Genomic DNA, 24282 nt, shown 5'->3' with positions numbered 1-24282 from the left:
AATGTGCTGAAAGTTTTGTGGCCTAAATATTCCCGTTAGCGGTGTGTTTGTCAGTCCTTGGGTGCCTCTGCCGTGCGTTTGTCAGATGTGTCCCTGCTCCAACCCAACTGGCTGAAATGAATGGGTCATTAACAGGCAGCATCACACTCTCTCTGCAACACTCTTATATAGTAAGTAGAAAGAGTACGGACATTGTTTACTCAGGAAGATTATATAATCCTAAAAAGGAAACAAGGTCAGTTAAAGTTCTAAAAAAAAAGAGTAAGTTAATTTCCCTCTGAAACGCTCTTATCCAACCCGAAGGAAATCCTTGAAGGCGACAGCATCTCAAGAAAATACTTCTTTTGATAGTTCCGTTAATGTTTTACGATAACTTCAGTCAAACTTAACAGTAACAAGTTAAATTAAGATCAATATTTGGCAAGGCTGAAATTAAATCTGGGTTCTAGGAATGGGAGATATTTTACCGTTCACGATAAACCGTCAAAAAAATTCCTCACGATAAGAATTTGTCATCTCGCGGTAAAAACGATAAATTCCCGTTTGAGGTTCTGCGTTAAATCCACGCACAATGTACAGGAAGGAAGGAAGGAAGGAAGGAAGGAAGGAAGGAAGGAAGGAAGGAAGGAAGGAAGGAAGGAAGGAAGGAAGGAAGGAAGGAAGGAAGGAAGGAAGGAAGGAAGGAAGGAAGGAAGGAAGGAAGGAAGGAAGGAAGGAAGGAAGGAAGGAAAGAGGAAGGGAAGAAGGAAGGAGAGAGCAGGAGGAAAGAATGAAGGAAGGGAAAAAAAGAAGGAAGAAAGGAAATGCGCCTGAAAGAAAGAAAGAAAGATAAATTCCCGTTGGTGACGTTTTTGTGTAACAAACATGGCGGATCTGAGAGCGAGATAGATTTATAGTTACAAAGGTGGAGTTGAATTGGTATTTTTTTATCGTCATTTTTATCGTTATCGGGATAAATGCCAGAAATTATCGTGATACATTTTTTCATCCATACCGCCCATCCCTACTGGGTTGATGTGCCCGGGCCCCTTGCAGTCACTACGCTGACCCGGTACCCTGCTCAATAGATACGTTCAAACAAACAGGATTTCATTTCATAGAGAGAAAATGTTGTTTCAGTTATATCTGCCTTTCCAGCAGGAGCCCCCCTTGTAAACAGAAGGTTATTGATCTGCTGCAGACCCTGTTTCAGTTTGTAAAGCTGGGGCTTCAGTCAGGTATGGATGAACGAACCTGAAAGCATTTAGAAACAATAAGATTGTGTTTCACTTTTACATCCTGATGAGCTTTTCTCCATCAGTGTGTTGTCTGATCTGCAAAGCCCACATCATCCGATCGTTAGCGGAAGATAACAACAGCAAGAACTATTTACTTTGGTGTTATTGGTATCAGCTCTACAACAGAATGACTAAAACAGAAAAGAACTGAGATGCTGTTTGGCCCAGTCAATGTCCGGATCGTTTGAAAATCACTGCCCGGTCCTTGACAGACGACCAGTGGACCAAACTTACCGAACACTGGAAATTCATCCACAACTATAGGAAAGATGGACATCATGCAAACAAACACACACAAAAAAGAATTACTTCCAGTTGTTGTTGCTGAAGGGGTTCTACAAACAACTGAATCATGGATTATACTCAGTTCTTGACACGCTGCTTCTTAAGTGTGTGAAAAACACAATAGATTGAGCAGTTTCATTATTTGTTCATTACATTATAAAACTGCTTAACATGTCATGTGTTGTGTTTATGGATCTTTGTCAATAACTTTTGAGAAATATGAAGACTGCGTTAGGAGAAGGCAGAAAGGATAGAGCGTGGCAGAGAAGACATAATTATAATTACAGCCTTTAATCCTCTGGACACACACTCATATACCCACAGTGAGTGAGCTTTTAATTAACTATTTGGTGACAGGGGATTGCTATAGGACTAATTATTTGAACCACACATCGCAGCTCTTGTCTTCTCGTCTGAAATGCTTCCAGAGAGACACACAGGTAGTCTACACTTTAAACTCACTTGGTAATTGAAAGGTTTTGATTAGTTTGCTCTGGAATCTGTGAAACATGTCTCAGAAATCATTTTGTACAAGCAAAAGGTAGGCCTTTTTTTTTTTTTGTTGCTGAAACGAGCTTCCAGAAAGTTGGACCGATACAGATTTCTTTCTTACTGATAACTTCTTAACATTTTCAGAGTTTTGAATCGCCTTTATATTTCCGCCTGAGGTTGTACGTGATGTGCGACGTTACATTGACATATATTTCTAATATTCTTACCCCCTCAGGTTCATATACAGTATTTGGTGGAAATATTACTCGAACTATATCACTTTGACAGTGTCTGCCAAAATTGCAAAAAGCAAATAGTTTGAGCTTTTAAGCCATGGCAATATTATTCAGTATTTGTGTCTGGATGATTGGACCTTAAAACAACTGTGATTTCAGCCTAATGAAATTCAGATATCTGCATACATAAGTGCATGTGGATAATTGTCAGTGGGTGTGTATGTTGTCTTTCTTATTTTGCATCTGTGCAGTTGTGTATAGGTCTGTGTATGTTAATGATTTGGTATACCAATGTAATGAATCATGTTTACTTCTCCTCGCATGCTGAACTTCTCATGTATGGGCATAGTTCATAGTTTCTGAGCCATTCAGATTACATGTTCAAACCCACAAAGACATACAGATGTAGGGTTGCCACCTTTCAGAAATAGAAATAAGGGACGCCCTGATTTCAGCAGCGCTGGAGCCAAAAAAAAGCCCCAAAACTTCTAAACTGCATAAAAATGTGTTTATTTTATATGAAAAAACGTGTTTTTTTTTTTTTTTTTTAAATATTTTTTTATCCCGTTTTTTTCCCATTTTTACCACCCCGTGCTCCTACCTAAGTGACAGTCCTGGGCATTGCCATCCTCTACCAACCCCGGGAGGGCCCTGCACTGAGCTCAGGTCTCCTCCTAAACCTGAGGAGTGAGCAGGCCGCATCTTTTCACCAGACAGGGTGGGGTTTCTCCGGCCGGACGTAGCGCGTGGAAGGATCACGTTATTCTGGCCGGATCCTCCCCACCCCATCTGGCGCCCCGGTTGGCCAGAGGGGGCATGTGTAGCCCAGGACTGTGTGCATGTTTTTGTGAGGGTAGCTCCCATTAGCTACCCAAGGGAACACGGGGAGAACATGCAAACTCCACACAGAAAGATCCTTTCGCCAACCCCACCCATGGTGTGGGCACTGAAGTCATGGGGGAACTAACACGCACTTCAGCGCCCACAGCGTCCCCCGGCGGGAATCGAACCCAGGACCTTCTTGCTGTGAGACCGCTGCACTACCAGCTGCGCCACCGTGCCCCCAAAAAAAACGTGTTCTTTAATAGCATTGAACTTGCATGACTGTACAGACAGCCAACCATATAGCAGCTGAAATAGCCTCCTATGCTATGTATGTCCACATCAGCCAAGGTGTAGAATATTGCTACAGGTGAAGAATATGGTGTAAAAGTTAATTTATTTCAATAATTCAACTACAATATGGTGTAAAAGTTCATTTATTTCAATAATTCAACTAGAATATGGTGTAAAAGTTAACTTATTTCAATAATTCAACTAGAATATGGTGTAAAAGTTAATGTATTTCAATAATTCAACTAGAATTTGGTGTAAAAGTTAACTTATTTCAATAATTCAACTAGAATATGGTGTAAAAGTTCATTTATTCCAATAATTCAACTAGAATATGGTGTAAAAGTTCATTTATTTCAATAATTCAACTAGAATATAGTGTAAAAGTTCATTTATTTCAATAATTTAACTAGAATATGGTGTAAAAGTTCATTTATTTCAATAATTCAACTAGAATATGGTGTAAAAGTTAATGAAAATACGGTACAAATTGCGTCCCGTATTAGTTCAATACGGGACGCAACATTTTTTTCTCAAATAAAGGACAATTCCGTATTTTACGGGACGGGTGGCAACCCTATACAGATGTGCACACATGTATGCATGTATGCAGGCAGTGTATTATCCAGGATATAAGCTGCTGATATTAGATGCCTTGTTGCCTTTAATCAAGGATCTGTTATCAGTGTGAATGGGCAGATAGTGTATGGAACTAAGGAAGCAATGAAAGAGGATGGATGTATGATTGATGTGTGTTTCAAGAGGGCAGCTTCCAAGAATTAATATATTAATATTAAAAAGATGTTAAGTCATGCTGAAATCCCCAATCATAAATAAGTGGAGATAACTTGTAGTCCGTCATCAACCAAAATCCATTCATACAGTAATGCTGCTAATAACAATCTGGAAGTTGTGATTGAGTTTCCTAGCGGTCTCTCTGGAGAATCATCTCAGCATTTTTGAATGCATCCAACTTGACTATATTGGTTATCGTTGCCAATCCCCATATAGAGGGGTTAGTGACTTCAAGGTTAACCACAGCTCATGGGAGGAGACAGTTCTGGACTAGGTAAAGTGTTCAGCTGTGTGCAATGGTGCAAGCTTTGCTGCACCGAGCAATGCCGGCAGGCCAGGACAAACAGTGCCAGCACATCCTGACAGCTTTCACCATCCCATTCCCTGTTCTGACCAGCCATGTTGGTAAGCACAGATGCCTACTTTCCCACCTTCCAAGCTGGTTCATTCATTCACATTTTAAGTAATATTTGATCCAGTTTTTGTGGTCTCTCGCCCTATAGGACCTATAGGCCCAAAACACCGAAGATCCCTGCCCTTGGCTACGCTCGGTGAAAAATTGCCAAAGTAACTTTGGACTCCCATCCTGGTCATTGCTACATGGCATTTTATAGATTCAGAGTGATGAAACTAGCTCCCAGGGCTACAGTGGAAATCACTGCAGAGGCAAAAAAAAAAAGTAATAGCAGAAGACATCGACCTAAGGCTCAAGCAAGCGACCTAAGAAGCGGTAATCATAGACAGTTCCATAAAAGCAACTACACCCACACAACTATTGGGGGCCATCTGAGGAAAATATACTAGGTGAGGTTAAGGAAATAAGTTAAACTGGAAACCTTTTTATTTTTTCAATTCATGTAAATGATTATAATAACTTATTCTAGCAGAAGAATAGGCAGTACCTATTGATGAAAACCTTTGAACACTTTTGTTATTATCTTCTGTGCCTCTGACTAAGTATTTTTCATGTGCGCATGCAAATATTTAGTCTGCGAATGCAAAAAGATACTTTATCAATAATCACGCATCATCTTCCTCAAAGTTGGTGTGAAATTGTGTAAGCGTGTATGAGTATATTTTTACCAATACTGTATGAGCCTGGGGAGGTGACGGGGAGAAGGGGTTAAGATTTGTGGCTAAGGTGAATGTTTAGTGTGTGTGTGTGTGTGTGTGTGTGTGTGTGTGTGTGTGTGTGTGTGTGTGTGTGTGTGTGTGTGTGTGTGTGTGTGTGTGTGTGTGTGTGCGTGCATGTATGCGTGGGTGAAAGAGAAGAAAAACTAGTCACTCATCGATTCACCTGACAGTTTTACAGCTGCTGAGCTAGCAGGACTCTGTGGGACGTTAGTTAGCCCACCTCTTTACACATCAAAATATTGTGTAGTTGGGTGCGTGTTCATGTGTGTGTGTGTGTGTGTGTGTGTTACATGCTCATTTATCCAGACATTTGACTTTGACCCAGCCCATGATTCTTGGGAACTGAACATGTTTATGTTTTCATGGTGTTTGAAGATAAGCTCTAGCTGAACTTTAGGTCCCGTGCTTATCTGAACCATGGAGGAATGGGGTTTTAGAGGTGAGGTAGTAAATATCCCACTATTGTAAGTTGAACATCGCTTCATTAAATCTTGATAAAGGCAAAAGTCACTAAAGCTAAATACACTATACATACGCTGTGTTCAGGAAATGAAATACGTCTGACAACCTTGAGACAATAACTGCAGTTACTAATCTAAAGCTGTGATGCAATTTCTCCCATCTTTAACATATATTACGGTTTAGAATTTGTTTCTGTGTACTTGTGTGTATTTTTTCTTTTGTTAATGTGGACATAATGTGTTCAGTCTGTTATTTACCCACTGTGGAGTTTCAAACACGCAGAGGATGCAGCTGCAGGACACGTAAGGTAAGGTAAGAGGCCTGAAAATATCTCTTGAAAGCAATATCTTATCTGCAAGCATTTAGTAATAGAAACTTAAATAACAGAAGTCTTTACAGCTTTTCTACAAATTTCCGTCATGTCATTTTACGTTAAAATGGTTGATTGGTTGGTCTTGAAGCAGTGTCTTTCTCAACAGGCAAAGCAACACAGACGCCACAAAAAGATGCCACAATTTTACATTTTAAGGAATACAATTTAATGTATAATCACTATATTTATTTTCTTTTTTCTGCCTGCATGCACAGCCAACTTCTAATAGACACGAGTTGTAGGATACTACAGTCTCCTTTAATCTTACATGTCACTGCAGTAAGTTCTGGTGTCGGCCTTTCCTTGGTTATACTTACATACCGAGGCTACTGTAGGTCTAGGGGCTTTGTCAAAAATTTAAAAGAAGAAAAAAGAAATGTATGAAAATAACAATTAAAAATAGTATGCATGATGGTGTTAGATACATCTGTGTGTTCTTCACAAGATGCACTAAGTTCTTTAACTAATGAGTCTAAGAGTCTAGGATAAGACTAAGACACCACCATTCTTTAAATTACACCTTTTATTCTGTGAAAGTTTTATAGATTATATTTTTATGCCTAAATCTGTTTTCTAAGATCAGTATTAGTCCTCTTATTGATGATACTCAATTGGGTCATTATCATCTTCATCATCCGAAGACTTGTAGGTTAGATACCTTCTGCTCCGTTGTGTCGTTGTGGCGAGATATTCATCGCTGCCATTTAAACAATCCACTTGGTATTTTTATGCTGAAGCCAACAGTTTAGTTGGTGGCTCAGTGAGCATGCTCAGGGGTCTCTCTCTCTCTCTCTCTCTCTCTCTCTCTCTCTCTCTCTCTCTCTCTCTCTCTCTCTCTCTCTCTCTCTCTCTCTCTCTCTCTCTCTCTTATGCTCACACACCAACACATACGTATGAACACACGCACATGCAGACATACTGCGGCTGCTTCAGCACAACTAAAATGGAGATTGTACGTGTGTGTGTGTGTGTGTGTGTGTGTGTGTGTGTGTGTGTGTGTGTGTGTGTGTGTGTGTGTGTGTGTGTGTGTGTGTGTGTGTGTGTGTGTGTGTGTGTGTGTGTGTGAGAGAGAGAGCCTCTCCTTGTCTGCTGACAGTAACCTACTTTTATGGAACCCACTCACTCATAAAGATAAAAATACTGCAATTCTCTGTCCTTCTCTTCCTTCTTCTCTCACTCTGTCTTTACATCCATCTCATCTTCCCTCTACAACCCCCCCCAACCTCACTGCTTCTTCCACTTTACATCTCCTCTTTTATTTTTCTGCATCTGTCCATCTTTCCATCTTCATTTGAGCCTCCATCTTAATCCGACATCCCTCAACACTGCCGTTTTGTTTATTATTTCTTTCTTCTATCTCGGCCTCCTTACCGCTCCTCGTATAGTCTTCTGTATGTTGCATTTTCTCCTCATCAGTCACTCTGATTTCACCATTCATCTCTTTCCTATTTTTGCAGTTTTTCCCACCTCTTTTATGTACTTTTTTTTTTTACTTTTTCCATGTACTCCCTCAAAAAACTCCTTTTCTCTTCACCAACCTTTTCTTTCTTTATCCTCCTCCTCTTTTCATTTGCTTACCCCTGTTCTTCTGTTGAGTTCTGTTGAGTTGAACCTCCCCGTTGTCCCTCCCTCTTTTTCATACTGCCTCCGCTTCCTCTAACTTCCTGCCATCCTGGTGAGGAGATGCTGATGCTGCAGCCAACTGCCTGGCTGAGTTAAGACTCCATGATGGCAGGAGCAAAAGGGAAGGAGTAGGAAGAGAAATATGGAAGGGAAGGAAATGGGAGAGAAGATAACAGTTAGAATAAATGTTGACTTTTAGATTGGGCGCCTTTAGACGGAGTGAGATGGAAGATAAAGAGAGAAAGACGATAGATACATGTAAGGCTCTGGGCTGGACAAAAGAAGTAATGTTAGGAGTGGGAGCTGATGCTTTTTCTTTTTTCCAGCCGATCTTGGAAGGTGAAGGATGGATTGGGGGGAAGATTTAGAGTGAGGTTTTCAGGCTTTAAATTAATGTTATTTATCTTATTGCATTTTAGATTTTGAAAAAAAAAAAAGATCAACAGTCCTGTCAACTGTGAATAGATCTATTTTTTAAAATTGTACTCTAATCCTAAAATCAAGCTCACTGTAAGATTATCTAAATTCTGGTCTTGGCCGTTTAGTCGGGGAGTTAAAGGAACGAAATAGAGATGACGACTGATTCAAGATAACTTCCGTTGTGATATTATTGAATTCACATCATATTTCAGTAAATGCTATTGTTGCATTTTGAAGTGGGTTGTTTTAAGCAGAAGTCCAGCTGAAGCGCTGAAATGTTGTCCAGTGTTGGGTATAGTGTGATTCAGAGGAGTGTGTTTGTGTGTCACTCCGCACACATGAGACTCTTTCCTTGAGTTGCATCATGAGAGATGTTGCAAATGTTACAGTGTATTTGTGTGTCTTTGATCATTATCTGTAGGAATAATTTGTTTGTGTACTGTGTGTGCGTGCGTGCGTGCGTGCGTGCGTGCGTGCGTGCGTGCGTGCGTGCGTGCGTGCGTGCGTGTGTGGCCTTTTCTTTTTCCTTGTGTAGTTGGTTTGAAGAGAAATTAGAAAATAATGCTGTCAGGTGTGTGTGTAAACCACCAGTGAGTGAGAATTAAAAAAAAAAAACTTCTACAAATGCGGACCTAGAGTTAGTTAAAAATAGAGGGAGTGAGATGCACTCTTTTATCTGTTATAAGTCTAAATATAGCAATTTGTGGAGAAGTTGGAAAAGTATGGGAGGGAGGGAAGTGGAGATAGAGAAAGAGAGCATGGAGAGCAGTGAGATGGGTGAATTAAACAGCAGATGGAAAGATGGGGGGTGGAACTTTATAACTGGCTTTTACCGCAAAAAGGTGGATGATATGAAACTCTAAGAATGAGGTGAAACAAATGCAAATGCACCGTGGTTTGACTTGTTAGTAGCACTAAAGGACAGGAGTGGTACGTTTGCATGTTGGCTGATGAATATAGCTGCTCATTCACACCTGTTTGGCTCACAACCTCCAATCACATTCACGCAGACACAGCTACAGACACATTCATTTAACACTGATCAATGTTATGTTGCACATATTGTCTGCGGTCAAAGCAGACTGTTTGAATGATTTTTTATTCAATTCATATTTATGTCCATTATTTTGGGACATGGGGAAGGGCAAGCTTTCTTTGCAGAATTATTCTCACGAAAATTAAAAACCAAAAAAAGTAGAAAATTCAAATTTAATAATCCAAATATTGAGTCCGTCAGGTTATTGCTTTGTCAGTAACTAACGCATACATATTTTTATTTCTAATCATTGTAGAGCTGTAGTAATCTAAAGTAATTCATGGTAATATTACTAAACTTTAGTAATATTATACAAATATCAGACAAAGTTTCCAGATCTGAAAAGTGAAACCAATAAGTGTCTTAACCTGCATTCTTTTCTTGTCATGAGCAGGGGGCAACTCTTCTGCTTTTGATTGTATAAGTCTTTGAGAAAGTAACTTGAATTATGAGTTTATTCATTTTGTAAAAAGTAATTCTCAGGTGTTAATATTTTCATTCTTCTTAAATATAATTAGGTCCCGAGCACTGACAGTGCGAAGGCCCTGTAGGAATTTTTTTTCTCCTTCTTCTGACGAAAGGAGGGACTTTTTGTCCCCCTAAACGTGCCCCAAAAGTCACCAGATTTTGCATGCAAGCCAGGCCTGGCGATAAATTTGATATTTCATGGTTTGCATTCATTTGCGTGGCCGAATGGCTCAACAGCGCCCCCTAGAAAACTTTGTGCCTCAAGCCACACAATACGGTTTGAGGTACATGCACGAAAATCGGTACACACCTGTATCATGTCGCAACTTAAAGAAAAGTCTCTTTGCGCCATGGCCGAAACCAAACAGGAAGTCGTCCATTTTGAATTAATCGTGTAATTTTACCGTAATTTATGCCATTTCTTCAGCCGCTTCTTCGCCCGAACCGTAACGTGCACCCAGGTGTGTTATACATCAAAATGTGCATCTCCATCCTGCGACGACGCGCATTACTTTTCTCAGTCAAAAGCGTTACCGTGGCGACGATAGATGCCAAAAAGCGCGCCCCCCCCTTCATCTGGTTGGTCCATATTTGATAGTTCCTACTTTCTGCCATAACTTTTGAATGGTGTGTTATAAAGAGTCATGGGTGGTGTCATCGGACTCGGTTTTGAGTCCTTGAACATAATTGGTGCAAATTAGCCGCGCCGATTCTTCTGATTGGTCAATATTTGATTGTCCTTATTTTCTACTATGACTTTTGAATGGTTTGACATAGAGAGTCGTGGGTTGTGTCATCGAACTCGGTTTTGAGTATTTGACCTTCATTGGCATGAATAGGCCCCGCCCCTTCTTCTGATTGGTCGATATGTGATAGTTCCTATTTTCTGCCATAACTTTTGAATGGTTTGATATAGAGAGTCGTGGCTGGTGTCATCCGCTAAATGTCCAGGCCTGAAGAATCTACATGCAAGTCATACAAGCGCTTCCACTGCAGCCTGAACATGCACAAGGGTGTGAGGGCCCGTTCATCACTGCTTGCAGCTTTAATTCTTATTGTTCCTCTTCACTATTTTGTCATGTTAATTTTGTAAGTAATATCCACCCATATAAAAACTAAGTGGCCAACTCCAAGCTCAAAAGCAGTGATCCTTAAACCAGTGGGTAGCAACTGACCATGTTCAATATTTCTTTGCAGTCTTTGTTCATGATATTAGAGATGAAGACCCTAAAATATCTACATCCCTAAAAACTACAGGTTACTGGATTCGTTGCTACGTGTTACCCGGTCCCTATACAGAGGGAACAAGAGTCTGGTCTGCATTTTCAGTGGTGCCAGGATTCGTACAAGCTGGGACAGTTTATGGATGGAATTTCTAGGCACGGCAAAGGGACCGAGGGCGTCTGGTTTGGTGGAAATTATTTTTTGTCACTGTCCTCTTGGCTTCATCAGGCCAGGATCTTCAGTTTACCATGGAGCAATTTGCATCCGAGTGTGAAATGGCTGGGATGAGAATCAGAACCTGCAAATGTGAGACCATGGTTCTCAGTCGAAAAAGGGAGGAACTCCCTCTCCAAAGAGCAATGAGGTGCTGCCTCATGTGGCGGAGTTTAAAGGGGAGAAGGAAGCCTGGGCCACTCGGCTCAGGCTGGTTCCCCTGTGACCCCACTTTGGATAAGAGGGAGTTAATGGAGGGATGGACCTAATATTTTCTTGCTAAGAGGGTTTCCAAATATGTGTTTAGTCACTAACTTCAGTTTCTCTGCAGTTGTATTCACAGGTTTGTCAATTATTCCCAAATACTTTTTAGAGTGTGTAAGTCACTAACTGAGACCAGATAAAAGCATAATTTCAGTTTGGTTTAACTCAAGGTTGGAGTTCAATCTCAAATGGAACTAAGGATATGAACCCATGAGGACCCTTTTTCAGTGTGTATCAGTGTGTTTGCCTTGAGAACATGAAAAACCTATACCCAACATAAATGTCATACTGCTTTTAGACACATACTGTATCAAGTTTTCTTATAGACTCTTTCTTTGAGGGGTAGTTCAGCAATTTTACTGACAATGACAGCATAGGAAGAAAAATGTGCTACCTCTGCTTGAGCAGTCAGCAGACTCTTTCTTCAAATTTGCCACATGTGTCAGTGATAGAACGCCAATGTTATTTACACCAGTGCACCATCTGGTCACAACATATGAACCAGCATATGAACAAACATATGAACCAGCTTTTAACGTGAACTGCTCTGGTTACGTTTGCTTAAATAAGATAGCCTTCTTATTCTTCACATTACTGTATTGTTAAACAATGATTTTATGCAATTAGTCATTATTTGTAAAAGTTGATAGCAGAATCTCTCAGGCTAAATACTGTCTGTCTTGGTTTAGGACTTTTGTGTTTTGGATTTGGTTTTCTTTTTATGTTTCTTGAGTTATTTGGTTTTCTTAATCTAGTTCCCGATTCATTTTGAAAGTCTTGTTCACCAGTGTGTTTTGGTCTGGTCACAGACCATAAATGCAGTGGACGATGTAGGGCTGCACGATTCTGGACAAAATGAGAATCACGATTATTTTGCTTAGAATTGAGATCACGATTCTCTCACGATTTTTTTCCAATATAAAATGTATTGCACTTATTACTTTAACTTTGCAACAGCTGAACAAAAATATAATAACAATAAACATCTCTTGTCTTCTTTACACAAACCTTTGAATAATTTAAACAATAATAACAATTTTGAACAATATTTGTTCCTCCCTGAGTTGAACACCCTTTCAGAAAGGGGACTTGTAACAGATCCTGTAGTTCTGAGGCAACAAATTATTCCTCTGGCTGGGATGAACCCCCCATTGCCTTTTGCTGGTATTAAGAAGCTGCCGATACAAAAGGTAAACGTTACAAAAAATATGATGGTGCCTGATAAAAGACTGGCATCAACTTTGTAACAGCTGACATTGAACATAAAAACAATAAACATCCCAAAAAAAAAAAAAAAAAAAAAAATTAAATCGTCGTCATTTGGAAATGAGATTGCGTTCAAGCATGAATCGAGATCGCGATTTTTTAACGATTAATCGTGCAGCCCTAGGACGATGTATACGTCACGTGACTTATAGGTTTCTTAGGAGAGGTTTTGAATCTTCTTTTTCTGCACACTGTGCGCAGCCACATTGCCCAGGAAGCCAACAGAAACCGGTCCACCTTATGTCAATCAAAGTCATCTGTGGCTTCAGCCTCTTCAGCGAATCCCCACCGAAATACAGTAGCTGCAGAGCTGTCGGCATCTGCAGCGGAATATTCAATTTCACATGTTGATGGAGAAATCAAAAATTACTGCCTTAGTATATATTTTTGAAGCTTTTAGTTTTTAGTATTAGGGAAATGTCTGTTTTATCTGTTGCGCCTGCATGCTCCAACTGTTTTCATCGCGGGTGAATGAGAATGTCTTTGAATTGATTCTTTTTATGTCCGGTACATGTGAAGAAGTGACTATAAAGCTGACTTAGAATTTTTTGACTTTGACCTGCACTGGATTAGTACAAACTGCAGACTGCTTCAATAAGTTCAGTAGCAAGATGATTACAGATGAGGAACTGATAATGGCTAGCCATTTGAAGTGCCAGCTGTCAATAAAACATGTGAGAAACAAATGTATTATTTTAATATAAATTATATTGGCTTAGAATAAAAAAACAACAAAGAAACATATACTATACTATACTATACTATACTATACTATACTATACTATACTATACTAATATACTATATCAGACTTATTACGGATGTGAAATCAAACCACTGAGACAAAATGGTGTCAATGGTTTGATTTGTATGAACTTTGTTGTAAATATGTTCATTTATGCTCTAAAGTTAAACATTTTAACATGGGATTCAGTAGAGATCGACTCTCTTTGGGAGCTGACTCCAGTGGCCAGTTAAGGAACTGCAACGCATTTCATTACACATTGGATTCAAACTTGAAGTTAGATGGTTGTTTTTTTGTATGTAAAGGACTTTGTTAGATACTCCTTCCACCTCAGGATCTCCTACATTCGGGACTCTACCACATACATCTAACATTTTCTTTTGCCTGTCGTTAAACTGATGTGATGATTTAGAAGCTTCCTCTTTTTGTAGATGTATCATGTGAAACTGTTTGCTCATTTGGTTGTTTTTGCCGTAGCCTTAAGTTATTCAAATTATTTTTTAGGTTTTATTAATTATTCTTTAATTTAAATGAGTTATTACTTAAAATATGAAGGTAGTTCTATTTTTTGATGGGAGCTCTATGGCACCATTTTTTCTATTACACCACATGTGTTGTTACAGTGACCACACTGTTGCATAGAATAGGTGTCACTACCTAAATCACACAACTTTGAGTTTGGCTCATACTCCACTATGTTTCTCCTTTTCTATCTGTGACTTTTTCTTTCTTTACATTGACCTTGTTTATGTTGGTTCTCATTTTCACTTTGGTCACAGTCTCAATACCCCGGAAATTTTTGCACAAGTGTGAGTGAACAAACTCTGAAATTCTGCAAATAATCTGTAAAATCTCAGCTTTGCATGTTTGTAACACAAGACGGTGGAAGAGAGAGCGCAAGAAAGAGTGTGAGTGCTTGCATCACTCCGATAACGGAACTAAGTCTTGCTGAGTCGAGTGCTACAGTTTCATTTATTTGATAAAGCTTCATTTGGTGTGATTTAAAATCTCCCCTTCATCAGGCTCGGCTCCCCTAAAGCACAGCCTCAGCGCCACGCCAAAATGCCTCATCAGCTGAAAACACACAAACAAACACACACACACACACACACACACACACACACACACACACACACACACACACACACACACAGCTACACAAGAAACTAATGCATGGAGGCATTTTTCAAAAGAGGATTTAGGTGGACAACTTCATAGGTGTAGAGGTTTATTATGTTATTATGTGCATGGACAGCAGAGGAATGTTTAATAGGTACATACGGTAGTCAGTTGTCTTAATTCATGAATTTTATGGGCACAGACTCAAAACACTGATCTGGGAAGAGTAGTCTGTAAAGGCATGGATCCCCTTTCATTTTGTGAAAGGGTGATTGGGTATGGAGGCCCAGGCACTGCTGCGAGTCACACTGAGTGTCCACACGAACCAAATGGTGCCAACAGTGTAAACAACGACAAAAGGAATGGATCTTGAGAAAGGAAAAGCATTAAATTATGAGCTGCTAGACTGCTTTGTGGTCAGCTGATCTCCAAATGTTGGCAGTAAAGTTTCTTTTGGCCATTTGGTCCTTATATGTTTGTTGGTGTTTGATTAATGGTTACATTTGCTACATGCTGTACATAGAGTACACACCAAGGACAGTATGCTTTATTTATATGTGAAAAGTGTATGTGTTGTATGATGTTTGAATGAGAAACATCCCGTGAAGTGCTCTGTAGAAAAAACAAGTGCTCAGGCTGCTTACGTTCACATATTCAGCCAATTGAATTAATGTATTGGTTATTAGCAAGTGAATGACACTTGATTTTTCACCTGAATTTTTTTTTTTCATCATTCCGTTTTGCAGGACGTTTTACAGATAAGTCTAACTGAAAACGGTCCTGTGACATGAAAAACTGCTGCTGTAGAGCAGTCTGTCTCTTTTTGTTAGTCTCTGAGTGGCTGAGCATGGTTTATTTCAACAAAACAACAAAAGTTATGAATCTATTTTTTTGGCTGCAGGGAATAAATGGATGAGTGGCATGAGTGTGCAAAAAGTAAATTAAGTGTATCACACTTAATGAAAGGTGGCAGCCCTACAACAGAATGTTATGCCCACCTAAAGGATCATAGAGGCTGCAAATGGCCGTATTATTTTGCCTCATGCTGTCTGACTCTTACCAGCACTGTACCTACTGAATAGTATGCATATTTCACCACTAATTACAAGCTGCAAGAACAGTTTTGCTGTATTTACAGTATATGTAAGGGTAATTGTGCAGGGGTGCTAGGATATAAAAATGTGTTTTGTGCTATTGCTCGTAAAGTCTAATTGGAAAGGCGGCTGGACGCAGCTGTATATGGAAGTATGGTCCAACAAATTATGAGCAGTTGTTTTATGAACATTTTGATCCCAATTTTTGTTTATACTGTATGTTTGAAACTTAACCTTTTTAGATGCCAAAAAAGGTTTGTCTAGTAATATGAACAAATACATTAGCCTAAAATGATAATGAATTCTTCATTATAAAGAATCCTTAATTCTTAAAGTAATTTTGTTCAGAGGTTGCGCACATTTGTGACTGAGTGGGAAGCCAGTATCAGAGGTTTGCTCTCACTTTTTGCCACTTCAGTTTTGTTGTGGTTTTTGCATACATTAAAGGCTCTTTTTATGCTAGTTTTTGTTAAAAAACATTATTGGCTTAAAAACCCAAAATAATTTCTTGTTGGAAAAGCCTTAACCAATTAGCAGCATCTGTTATTGAAATGTAGATGGTTAGGGTCTGCTTTAAAGGCAAGATTAGTAAAAATAGAATAAAAAAAACACTTAACTGAGGATGAGGCATCCAAAAAAGGCTGAAACAATACTCAAACATAATGTGAACGGGACTTAAGATCCAAACGGGGTTCTTGTAGATCAAAACTGAGATTTTTCTGCTCCAATATCACAAAGTTTTGATGCTTACTGTTGGGTAAGTTAACTAATATAACAAAACAACTCAATTTATATTTATTATTTATTATTTATTCATATTTAAATCCAGTTCAAACATTGTGGACTGTGCATAAATGTCAGTCTTTTTCTTTCTCTTTCATGCTCCCTTTTCAAGAGCAAGAACCGTGCAGAGTATATTAGATTGTGTATTATTATGCATGAAGGAGTGTATACAGTTACCTTCATGTGGCTCTGCATTTTGTACAACCTTTTTGTGAAGAAGTAGGAGAGATGGTGTGTGTGTGTTTGGGGGGTTGGGGGGTGAGGTTGTCAGTGTATTTGGCAGGGCAAAGCCTGTTTGCGGCCATCAGGAAGCATTTTAATTAATGAAAGTGGAACTTGCATGCATTTTTGCAGCGCCCACCAATAATACTGTTGCCAGAAATTTCTGCTGCCTAATTGCTTCCGATTCACTGAGGCTTTTCGCCTTCTCTCCAAAAATAAATGGGGTGACATGGCAAATGAAAGAGGTTAAAACAGAAGAAGACAAAAGAATATCAAAGTCTGATGAAGCTGGGGAGAAGGAGGAGGAAAAGAAATGTATGGGAAGCAGGAAATACAGACAGGAAGAAAGAGAAACGGTGATCAACGTGAAAGGAAGAAGATGAAAAAACAGCAAAAATGCTGAAAATGCTGAAAGAGCAAGCATAAAAAGAGATGGGTATCTTAAAATGTATAGAAAGTGCAGGAATGTGAATAAATGGGATGGAATGAGAGATGAACACACATAGAGGAGTGCTACCTTCTGCTTTCAGCAGGTTGTTAGGCCAGTAAAGCGTGTGCCTGCTGAATAATAGATGTTGTGGAAGGCATGTCTGCTCACACACACACACACTGAATCTGTGGGCTGCATGAGGATATGCAACATGACTGGTTGCAATCTGAGTTTATTTTTAAAAGAATCAAAATGAAGTAAAACGTGTCCAATTTGTGTAAAAAGTAACAGTACAATATATCATACCACAACCACACAGTGGTTACAGTGCACCTACCCTGGAAACCAGTAAAGTGGTGTCTCTGCACTGCCTGGAAGCTGATTCAGAAAAGAAGGAAAAACAACCACTTAATAATGTAGCTAAATACATAGATAATGAAGCTAAATATCTTTACTTTTTATGTCCTCAGTTTAGATTTGCTACTCTCACAAGTGTTTGAAAAATGCGTATGCTAGTAAAGCTGTCTTTTGTAGTTTTTTCTATCGACGTTGAATCGAAGGATTTGGTACGAATTGCAGGCTTTTTTTGAAAGCTAGTCAGTGTTTTATGTCTGAGTGATTATTCACTGTTTGAGGGAAAATCTTAATCAAGAAACAAGTGTTCATTAACATATATAATATGCAGGGGTTAGATGAGGCCAGATTGGTAGAGCGCCGCAACTGTGCGCCAGCATATTGGAAAAAGTAACACCAACGACAGCTTTTCTTGAAATCATTTGGGCTCAAATGGTTTCTAACATCCATTATGATAACAAATCAGAACTTTCCAAGGCAAAAAACAATTCTACCACTTAGATTCCCTAAATGTTGGAAACCTAAACCAGAAGTGCTCTGAGATGATATTCTGCACACATTCTAGTTTCCTCCTCAAGTATAGGAGTGTGCTTTGTGTTTGCCAGCCAGCATGTGCCATGTAGTTCAGCTTCGTCTTGTTAGTGCACACTCCCCAGACCGACCTGTCTGATCCTTTCACGTCAACCAGGAGGCTCCTATCCCGACATTCAAGCACCAGTATACACACACACACACACACACACACACCCATACACACACACACACACACACAAATGCACTCAGATGCCTTCCTCCAGCCATAGCGTCAGTGTCAGCATCGCATCTGGTAAACAGGACAAGAGACACGTACTCCTACCACACATGCAGACACATATAGCATGCAAAGAGACAGGCACACACATACAGGCTAACTGGATAATGACTGGACAATTAGGCACAGGCTTGATCTGTCTGGATGTATCCAGTCATCTTAGCCCCTCCAGCGGCCATTACTTAGGCATGGACACACACATAACACACAAACACACACCACAACACATTCAAACACACTTGACTGGATGGAGGGCTGTGAAAAGCTGGCTGCTCCACCAGGAAACTGATGTAAGTTTGTGCACGTGTGGGTGTGTGGGAATTTTTTTCGAAGTTACAGCTGGAATAATCTGACCGTTTTCACTCTAGACTTCATCTTGTCAGTCTTTGAGCTACTTTTCGTTTGTCTCTGCTTTACAGGCGGCTGATGCAAAACATGTGTACTATGGTACTACAAGGCTCAACATTGTTTATTTTCATACATATATGTATATATATATATATATATACATACATATATACATATATGTATACATACATATATATATATATATATATATATATATATATATATATATATATATATATATATATATATATATATATATATATATATATATATATATATATATATATATATATATATATATATACATATATGTATACATACATATATGTTATATATATATATATATATATATATATATATATATATATATATATATATATATACATATATATGTATACATACATATATATATATATATATATATATATATATATATATATATATATATATATACATATATGTATACATACATATATGTATATATATATATATATATATATATATATATATATATATATATATATATATATATATATATATATATATATATATATATATATATATATATATAAAATGAATTTTGTTGTGTTTACTGACCTCAAACCATGTTTATGTGGTAAACTGCGGAAAGTCTGTCCAAATGTTTTAGTGCAACTTTGTTAAGCGACGAAGCCGCTCCGCCTGATTGATTGTCAAACCAGGGACGTTGTATTATAGTCGGTCCCTGGTTGGATACGGGTTGCAGAAAACATTAGATAAATAATTATGTAGCGCTGGGAATTAACCATCATCCAACATCTAGTCAACGTTACCTGACTATAATTAGACATCAAGCCAACGTTAGGTTTTTTGAGTAAACCCAATTTTCAAATATGTATCAGAATTCAATTATAATCAAATATTGCAATACAACGTTGTCCCAACCTCAAACTAACTTCAGGTGTCCACTATCACTGGCAAAGATGAACCAATCAGAGAAAACGTATCCTTACTGTACCTCCAGGACTTTTTATTTGTGGATTTGTAGAACACGAATGATTTAAAATGTGAGTTTATTTGCCTGTATTAGGTACAACTGAAGGGTAGTCTGAGTGGGCCCCCCTCGTAGCGGTAGTACAGGTAATTCTTTCAAATGCGTTGACTCTGAATCACAGAGAGGATTCAGTGTGTTGTGACCACCATGGATTCAGTCTTGGCTTGTTTTTTGCAGTGTATGGATGCACAGTACATGGGTGTGTGTGTGTGTGTGTGTGGGTTGCATTTTTGCCTCTTGTTTGTGATTTTTGCCCTTAACTTCAGCTCTACTCCGTTTGAATGGATGATCCTCACCACCATCATTGCAAACTGCATTGTCCTGGCTTTGGAACAGCATCTTCCTGATGGAGACAAGACACCACTGTCCGAACGACTGGTAACACACCCATAACCCACACACAAGTGGTGTTTACACAGCACATGCACACATCATCATTGTGTGCAGGTATAGAAATATTCACAAAGGCTTGCAAACACAGAAACAGGTGAAGGACATTAGATACGAAAATGGCTTCTAAACAGCTATTCACAGAAGACAAATATAGCAGAAATAAACACACAAAGGAACAATCACACGGAGAAATAATACATGTCTAATAACTGGAACCATATCTGCAAACATTACACAAAGGTTTATCTACATCAGCTGTCATGATGCTAATCCCTTTTTTAAATTTCTGTTTTCTAGCCTTATTGTTTGATGGATTAATGCTGAATTTGAAAATGTTAACTAACTATATTCTCAGTATATTTTCTGTATAAGTCTTCATCCACTTAAACTAATAAAATATTGATAGAATATATATAGAGAGAATTATAAAAATTATTCTGTTTGATAATATAAGGAAACACATTTTCCACTTGGGTAAAAAAATTGCAATCTTCTGGTGACTGACCTTGTTTTTCTTTTCCCATCTCACTTCTTCTCAACATTTTTCTTCTTCTGCTCAAATTCCTTGTTATGTATTTCTCTTCCCGCCTTTCGTCCCTTTGCGCCCCTCTCCTACTACCCCACTCATCTTGCTCCCCTCGTAGGAGGAGACGGAGCCCTACTTTATAGCCATCTTCTGTTTTGAGTCCGGGATAAAGATCCTGGCTCTGGGGTTTGCGTTACACAAGGGCTCCTATCTGAGGAATGGCTGGAACGTCATGGACTTTGTGGTCGTTCTCACCGGGTAAGTCCACAATAATAGTTTTTGCAATCTCTGAGCTTTTTTTTTTATTTTATCTTTTGTGTTTATTTGATTTAATTTAAGTAATTCATGTTATCTCTTCTTTCTTTTGCCATAATAATAACACCTGATGTGGTTCTTTATTTTTTTATATTTTGGATGTTGAAATATGTAGGCTGCATTTCCATGGCGACCTGTTCCACTGAAGCACAGAGTTAGGATGCAATCAGATACCAGGGTTTTTTTTTAATGTTTTATTTATATATTTTTCTTCTCTCTCTCATATTACATATAGTCATTTAAAGGTATTATTTCTTCCATGAGCATTGGGCCAGTGGATCAGCACACAGCAGCTGTATGTGATGGAGTGACAAAGGATTGTAGAGTGTTTTATACACGAGAGAGAGAGAGAGTTGCAAAGACCAGCTCCAAGCCAGTGTGAACTCGTCTCTGGAGCTCTCTTTCACACAGTAGCTGTTTTGTCTGTCCGTAAGAGGTCATCGGAGGTCATTAGAGGCCAGATTCTGTAAATCTGCACGATAAACTTCCTCCCCTTTGTAAAAAAATAAATAAATAAATAAACAGCCAATAATGTATAACTTCACTAAACAACATTAGAGTTATTAATTCACAAAAATTCAGAGTGTATCGCCACAATGACGGTGATGATGAAAAGAAACTATATCACAGTAACAAATGACCTGACATACATGAGCCACAAAAGAAAAACAACCAAGCGCGTACCCTGCAGCAGCCGAGTTAAACTACAACATCCATTTACACTGAAGTAGAGTAGATTTCAGAGTCAAACCTGAAATCAAATGTTTGTTTTGGAGAAAGGTCCCAAAGTTAACTAACAGGGACCAGATAAAAGGGATCATTGAACAAGCTAGGAAACATTGAGCAACCCTCATCACCATTCTACATTATTAGAATTAATTAATAAGAATAGGAATCAAAAGGCATTAATTATAAGGGAATCATACATCACAATTACAGAAATACAACCAAACTGTTTGATTGCAATGTACATTCTTCAATAACACAGAACACCAGGAGCCAAACATCCACCAAGACCATTAGTCAGTTCCTGGAAGGGCACAGGTGCTACAGCTGTTCTCCGACTAAAATGTCAACAAGGTGTTAAAACCATTATGTTGTTCAGTTACCCTAAAAATCTGCACGTACTTCTAGAAAAATTAAATGTACTTTTCAGGTACATCTAGCCACCGTCTGTTGGAGCTCATTAACTACGCCCAAAAGTCAAGGGGAGCCTATCAAATCAGTCTATCCTTGTAGAGCGTGTCTGGGTGGGCTTAACACGACGACGACAGAGCGGCGACTTAATCTGAATGTAAACAGCGTAGGTGGCTGCAGCTGAGGATTAGTGGTCGTTTCAATCGGCTCTGGCAGTTAAAAGATTCTGACTTTTTCTTTGAAATGTCTTTTTCTTAGAAATTTGAAAAGAAGATGGCACTCGAGTCCTTCCTTTTTCAAGGTTCATCTTTTTTACTGTTTTTACGACAAGAGCTTAATCTGGTCTCCTTTCCTTGATTTGAATGCGCCACATTGTCCGTTGCTGTGATTGGTCGTAGCGTTGACGATCTTCAAGCAAAGGCAAGTTGAGAAGCAACCGTTGCTGCCCTTAGATAGGGAGGCCCTCTGGGTTTTCAGACCCTACATCTTTCTGGATGTGAGTCTGATCTATCAAGCTATTTTTCAGTCTTTCCTTAAGCATGACAGAGGCTCCAAGAGATTTATTTGTATTTCTTTAAGTAGATTTTTCAGCTTTTCTTTTATTTTTTTTTTAATTGCTTAGACAACACACAGTCTTTTCATCAATCTTACACACAGCACATGTTTTAAATTGTGTCTTTTCTCTATTTCTCTACAGAGGATCAGATTAATTTTACTCTTCTTTTTTCAGTTAGATAGAAAACAACATAGATTTTCATCGATAAGAAAAGAGGATAATCTTTTTTTTCACACACTTAAAATGAAGCCAACACATATGCACAAATTAGCCATTTAGTCTGGTGCATTCTTTTCATTCTTATTCTCATCCAATAAAGCTTTTGAATGTACTTTTTTTTTACATTTATTTTGAATTAATATGTATGCTTTTCCTAAAGGAAGATTTTAATGGCCATATACACGAACAAACTCTGACCTCACGCAGCTGTAAAAATGAACAAATGCTCTTGCTTTACTGCTTCTAAGTTTTCCGTTCATGAAATATCCAGTAAAGGTTTTAAACAAACAAACTTGTGCCCACACGTTTCTCCCCATGTTGATTAATTTATAAAGATGAAATACATTCTTTTCAACAAAGAAAAGACACTAATCCTACATGCATATAGTATATTTGCATGTTCTGGGAGCCGTAACAGTTCTGTTCATTTGCTTTTTCTTTCCATTTATTTTAACGTAAAAGAATACCCCCTGCCTGCTGCTGCTAAGGCTACTAATCATCTAATATGGAACATTTATGAAAATATAATTGCAGAAATTAAAATTGTCAATCATAACTATTATTTCAACAGTGTAAAATCATTAGTGTTTCAAATGAGAATAATGTTTTCACTTGCTAAGAGCTTTATAAGATAGAGTGGATCATCTTCCTCTTAGGTGGCTACATTATTTTTTCATCGCTTCTTATTAGTTCAGAATTGATAAACCAAAGATGGGAACTTTTTCATGTTTTTAGAGGCCGTCCTAGACTCACTTCCACCTTCTGTAAGTAAGTAAGTATCAACTTAGAAGGTTTTAGAGGAGTAGCAATTGTCAGCTCTGACAGAGGTGGAACAGTTTGTTGAAGATTGTTTATGTAGCTCAACCACATGACTAACTGCTTAATTTTCACATCGTTTCAAGCCATTTGGTCGTGTCTGCTGGCGCAAGACAAGAGCAGCTATTAAAGAGCATAACGTTTGGGCTTTTACAGTTTCAATTTACAGCGCCGTATAGTCAAAGGTGAAAAATGGGAATATAAACAGGCCAACAGACACATGTACATACGCATCTGTAGAATATTATGAAAAGATAAATAGTTTTTCAGGTGCACCTGGCAGGCCTAATAAAGTGGAAGTGAAAATTCAGTTGTGAGGACTGACACTGATGGTATTAAAAAAATATGATAATAAAATATCCTGTTTGCCTATTGATTCATTCAATACACACTCTGAAACTTTGTGACTGTGTGTGTGTATGTTAGTGCGTGTGCGTGTGCGTGTGCGCGCGCGTGTGTGTGTGTGTGTGTGTGTGTGTGTGTGTGTGTGTGTGTGTGTGTGTGTGTGTGTGTGTGTGTCTCTTTAGTGACGTGACCTTTTTTCTTTCCTGATCTAAAACACACTCAGCAGACACAGCAGAGGTCTTGTTTGACAAGGTGTGTGTATGTGATTAGGGATACTCCCCCTCAGTCGCTATCCTCCTTTAATGAGGACACACACACGCACACACACACACACACACACACTAGATCAGAGCATCG

The 24282-nt window shown here is 38.6% G+C and overlaps 1 protein-coding gene across 1 annotated transcript in view; it reads left to right on the top strand.

The window, feature by feature from the left end:
- The window catches only part of cacna1ab (calcium channel, voltage-dependent, P/Q type, alpha 1A subunit, b), a 150054-nt gene that overhangs the window by 21352 nt on the left and 104420 nt on the right, over positions 1–24282 (top strand). The window contains 2 exon segments of the mRNA XM_061720649.1: positions 19891–19996; positions 20656–20795. Coding sequence (XP_061576633.1) covers positions 19891–19996; positions 20656–20795 — 246 coding nt within the window.

This window comes from Cololabis saira, chromosome 1 (assembly GCF_033807715.1).
Source record: "Cololabis saira isolate AMF1-May2022 chromosome 1, fColSai1.1, whole genome shotgun sequence".
Lineage (NCBI taxonomy): Eukaryota > Metazoa > Chordata > Actinopteri > Beloniformes > Belonidae > Cololabis > Cololabis saira.
The sequence above is the reverse complement of the archived record's forward strand: the minus strand, read 5'-3'. Positions and strand labels throughout refer to the sequence as shown.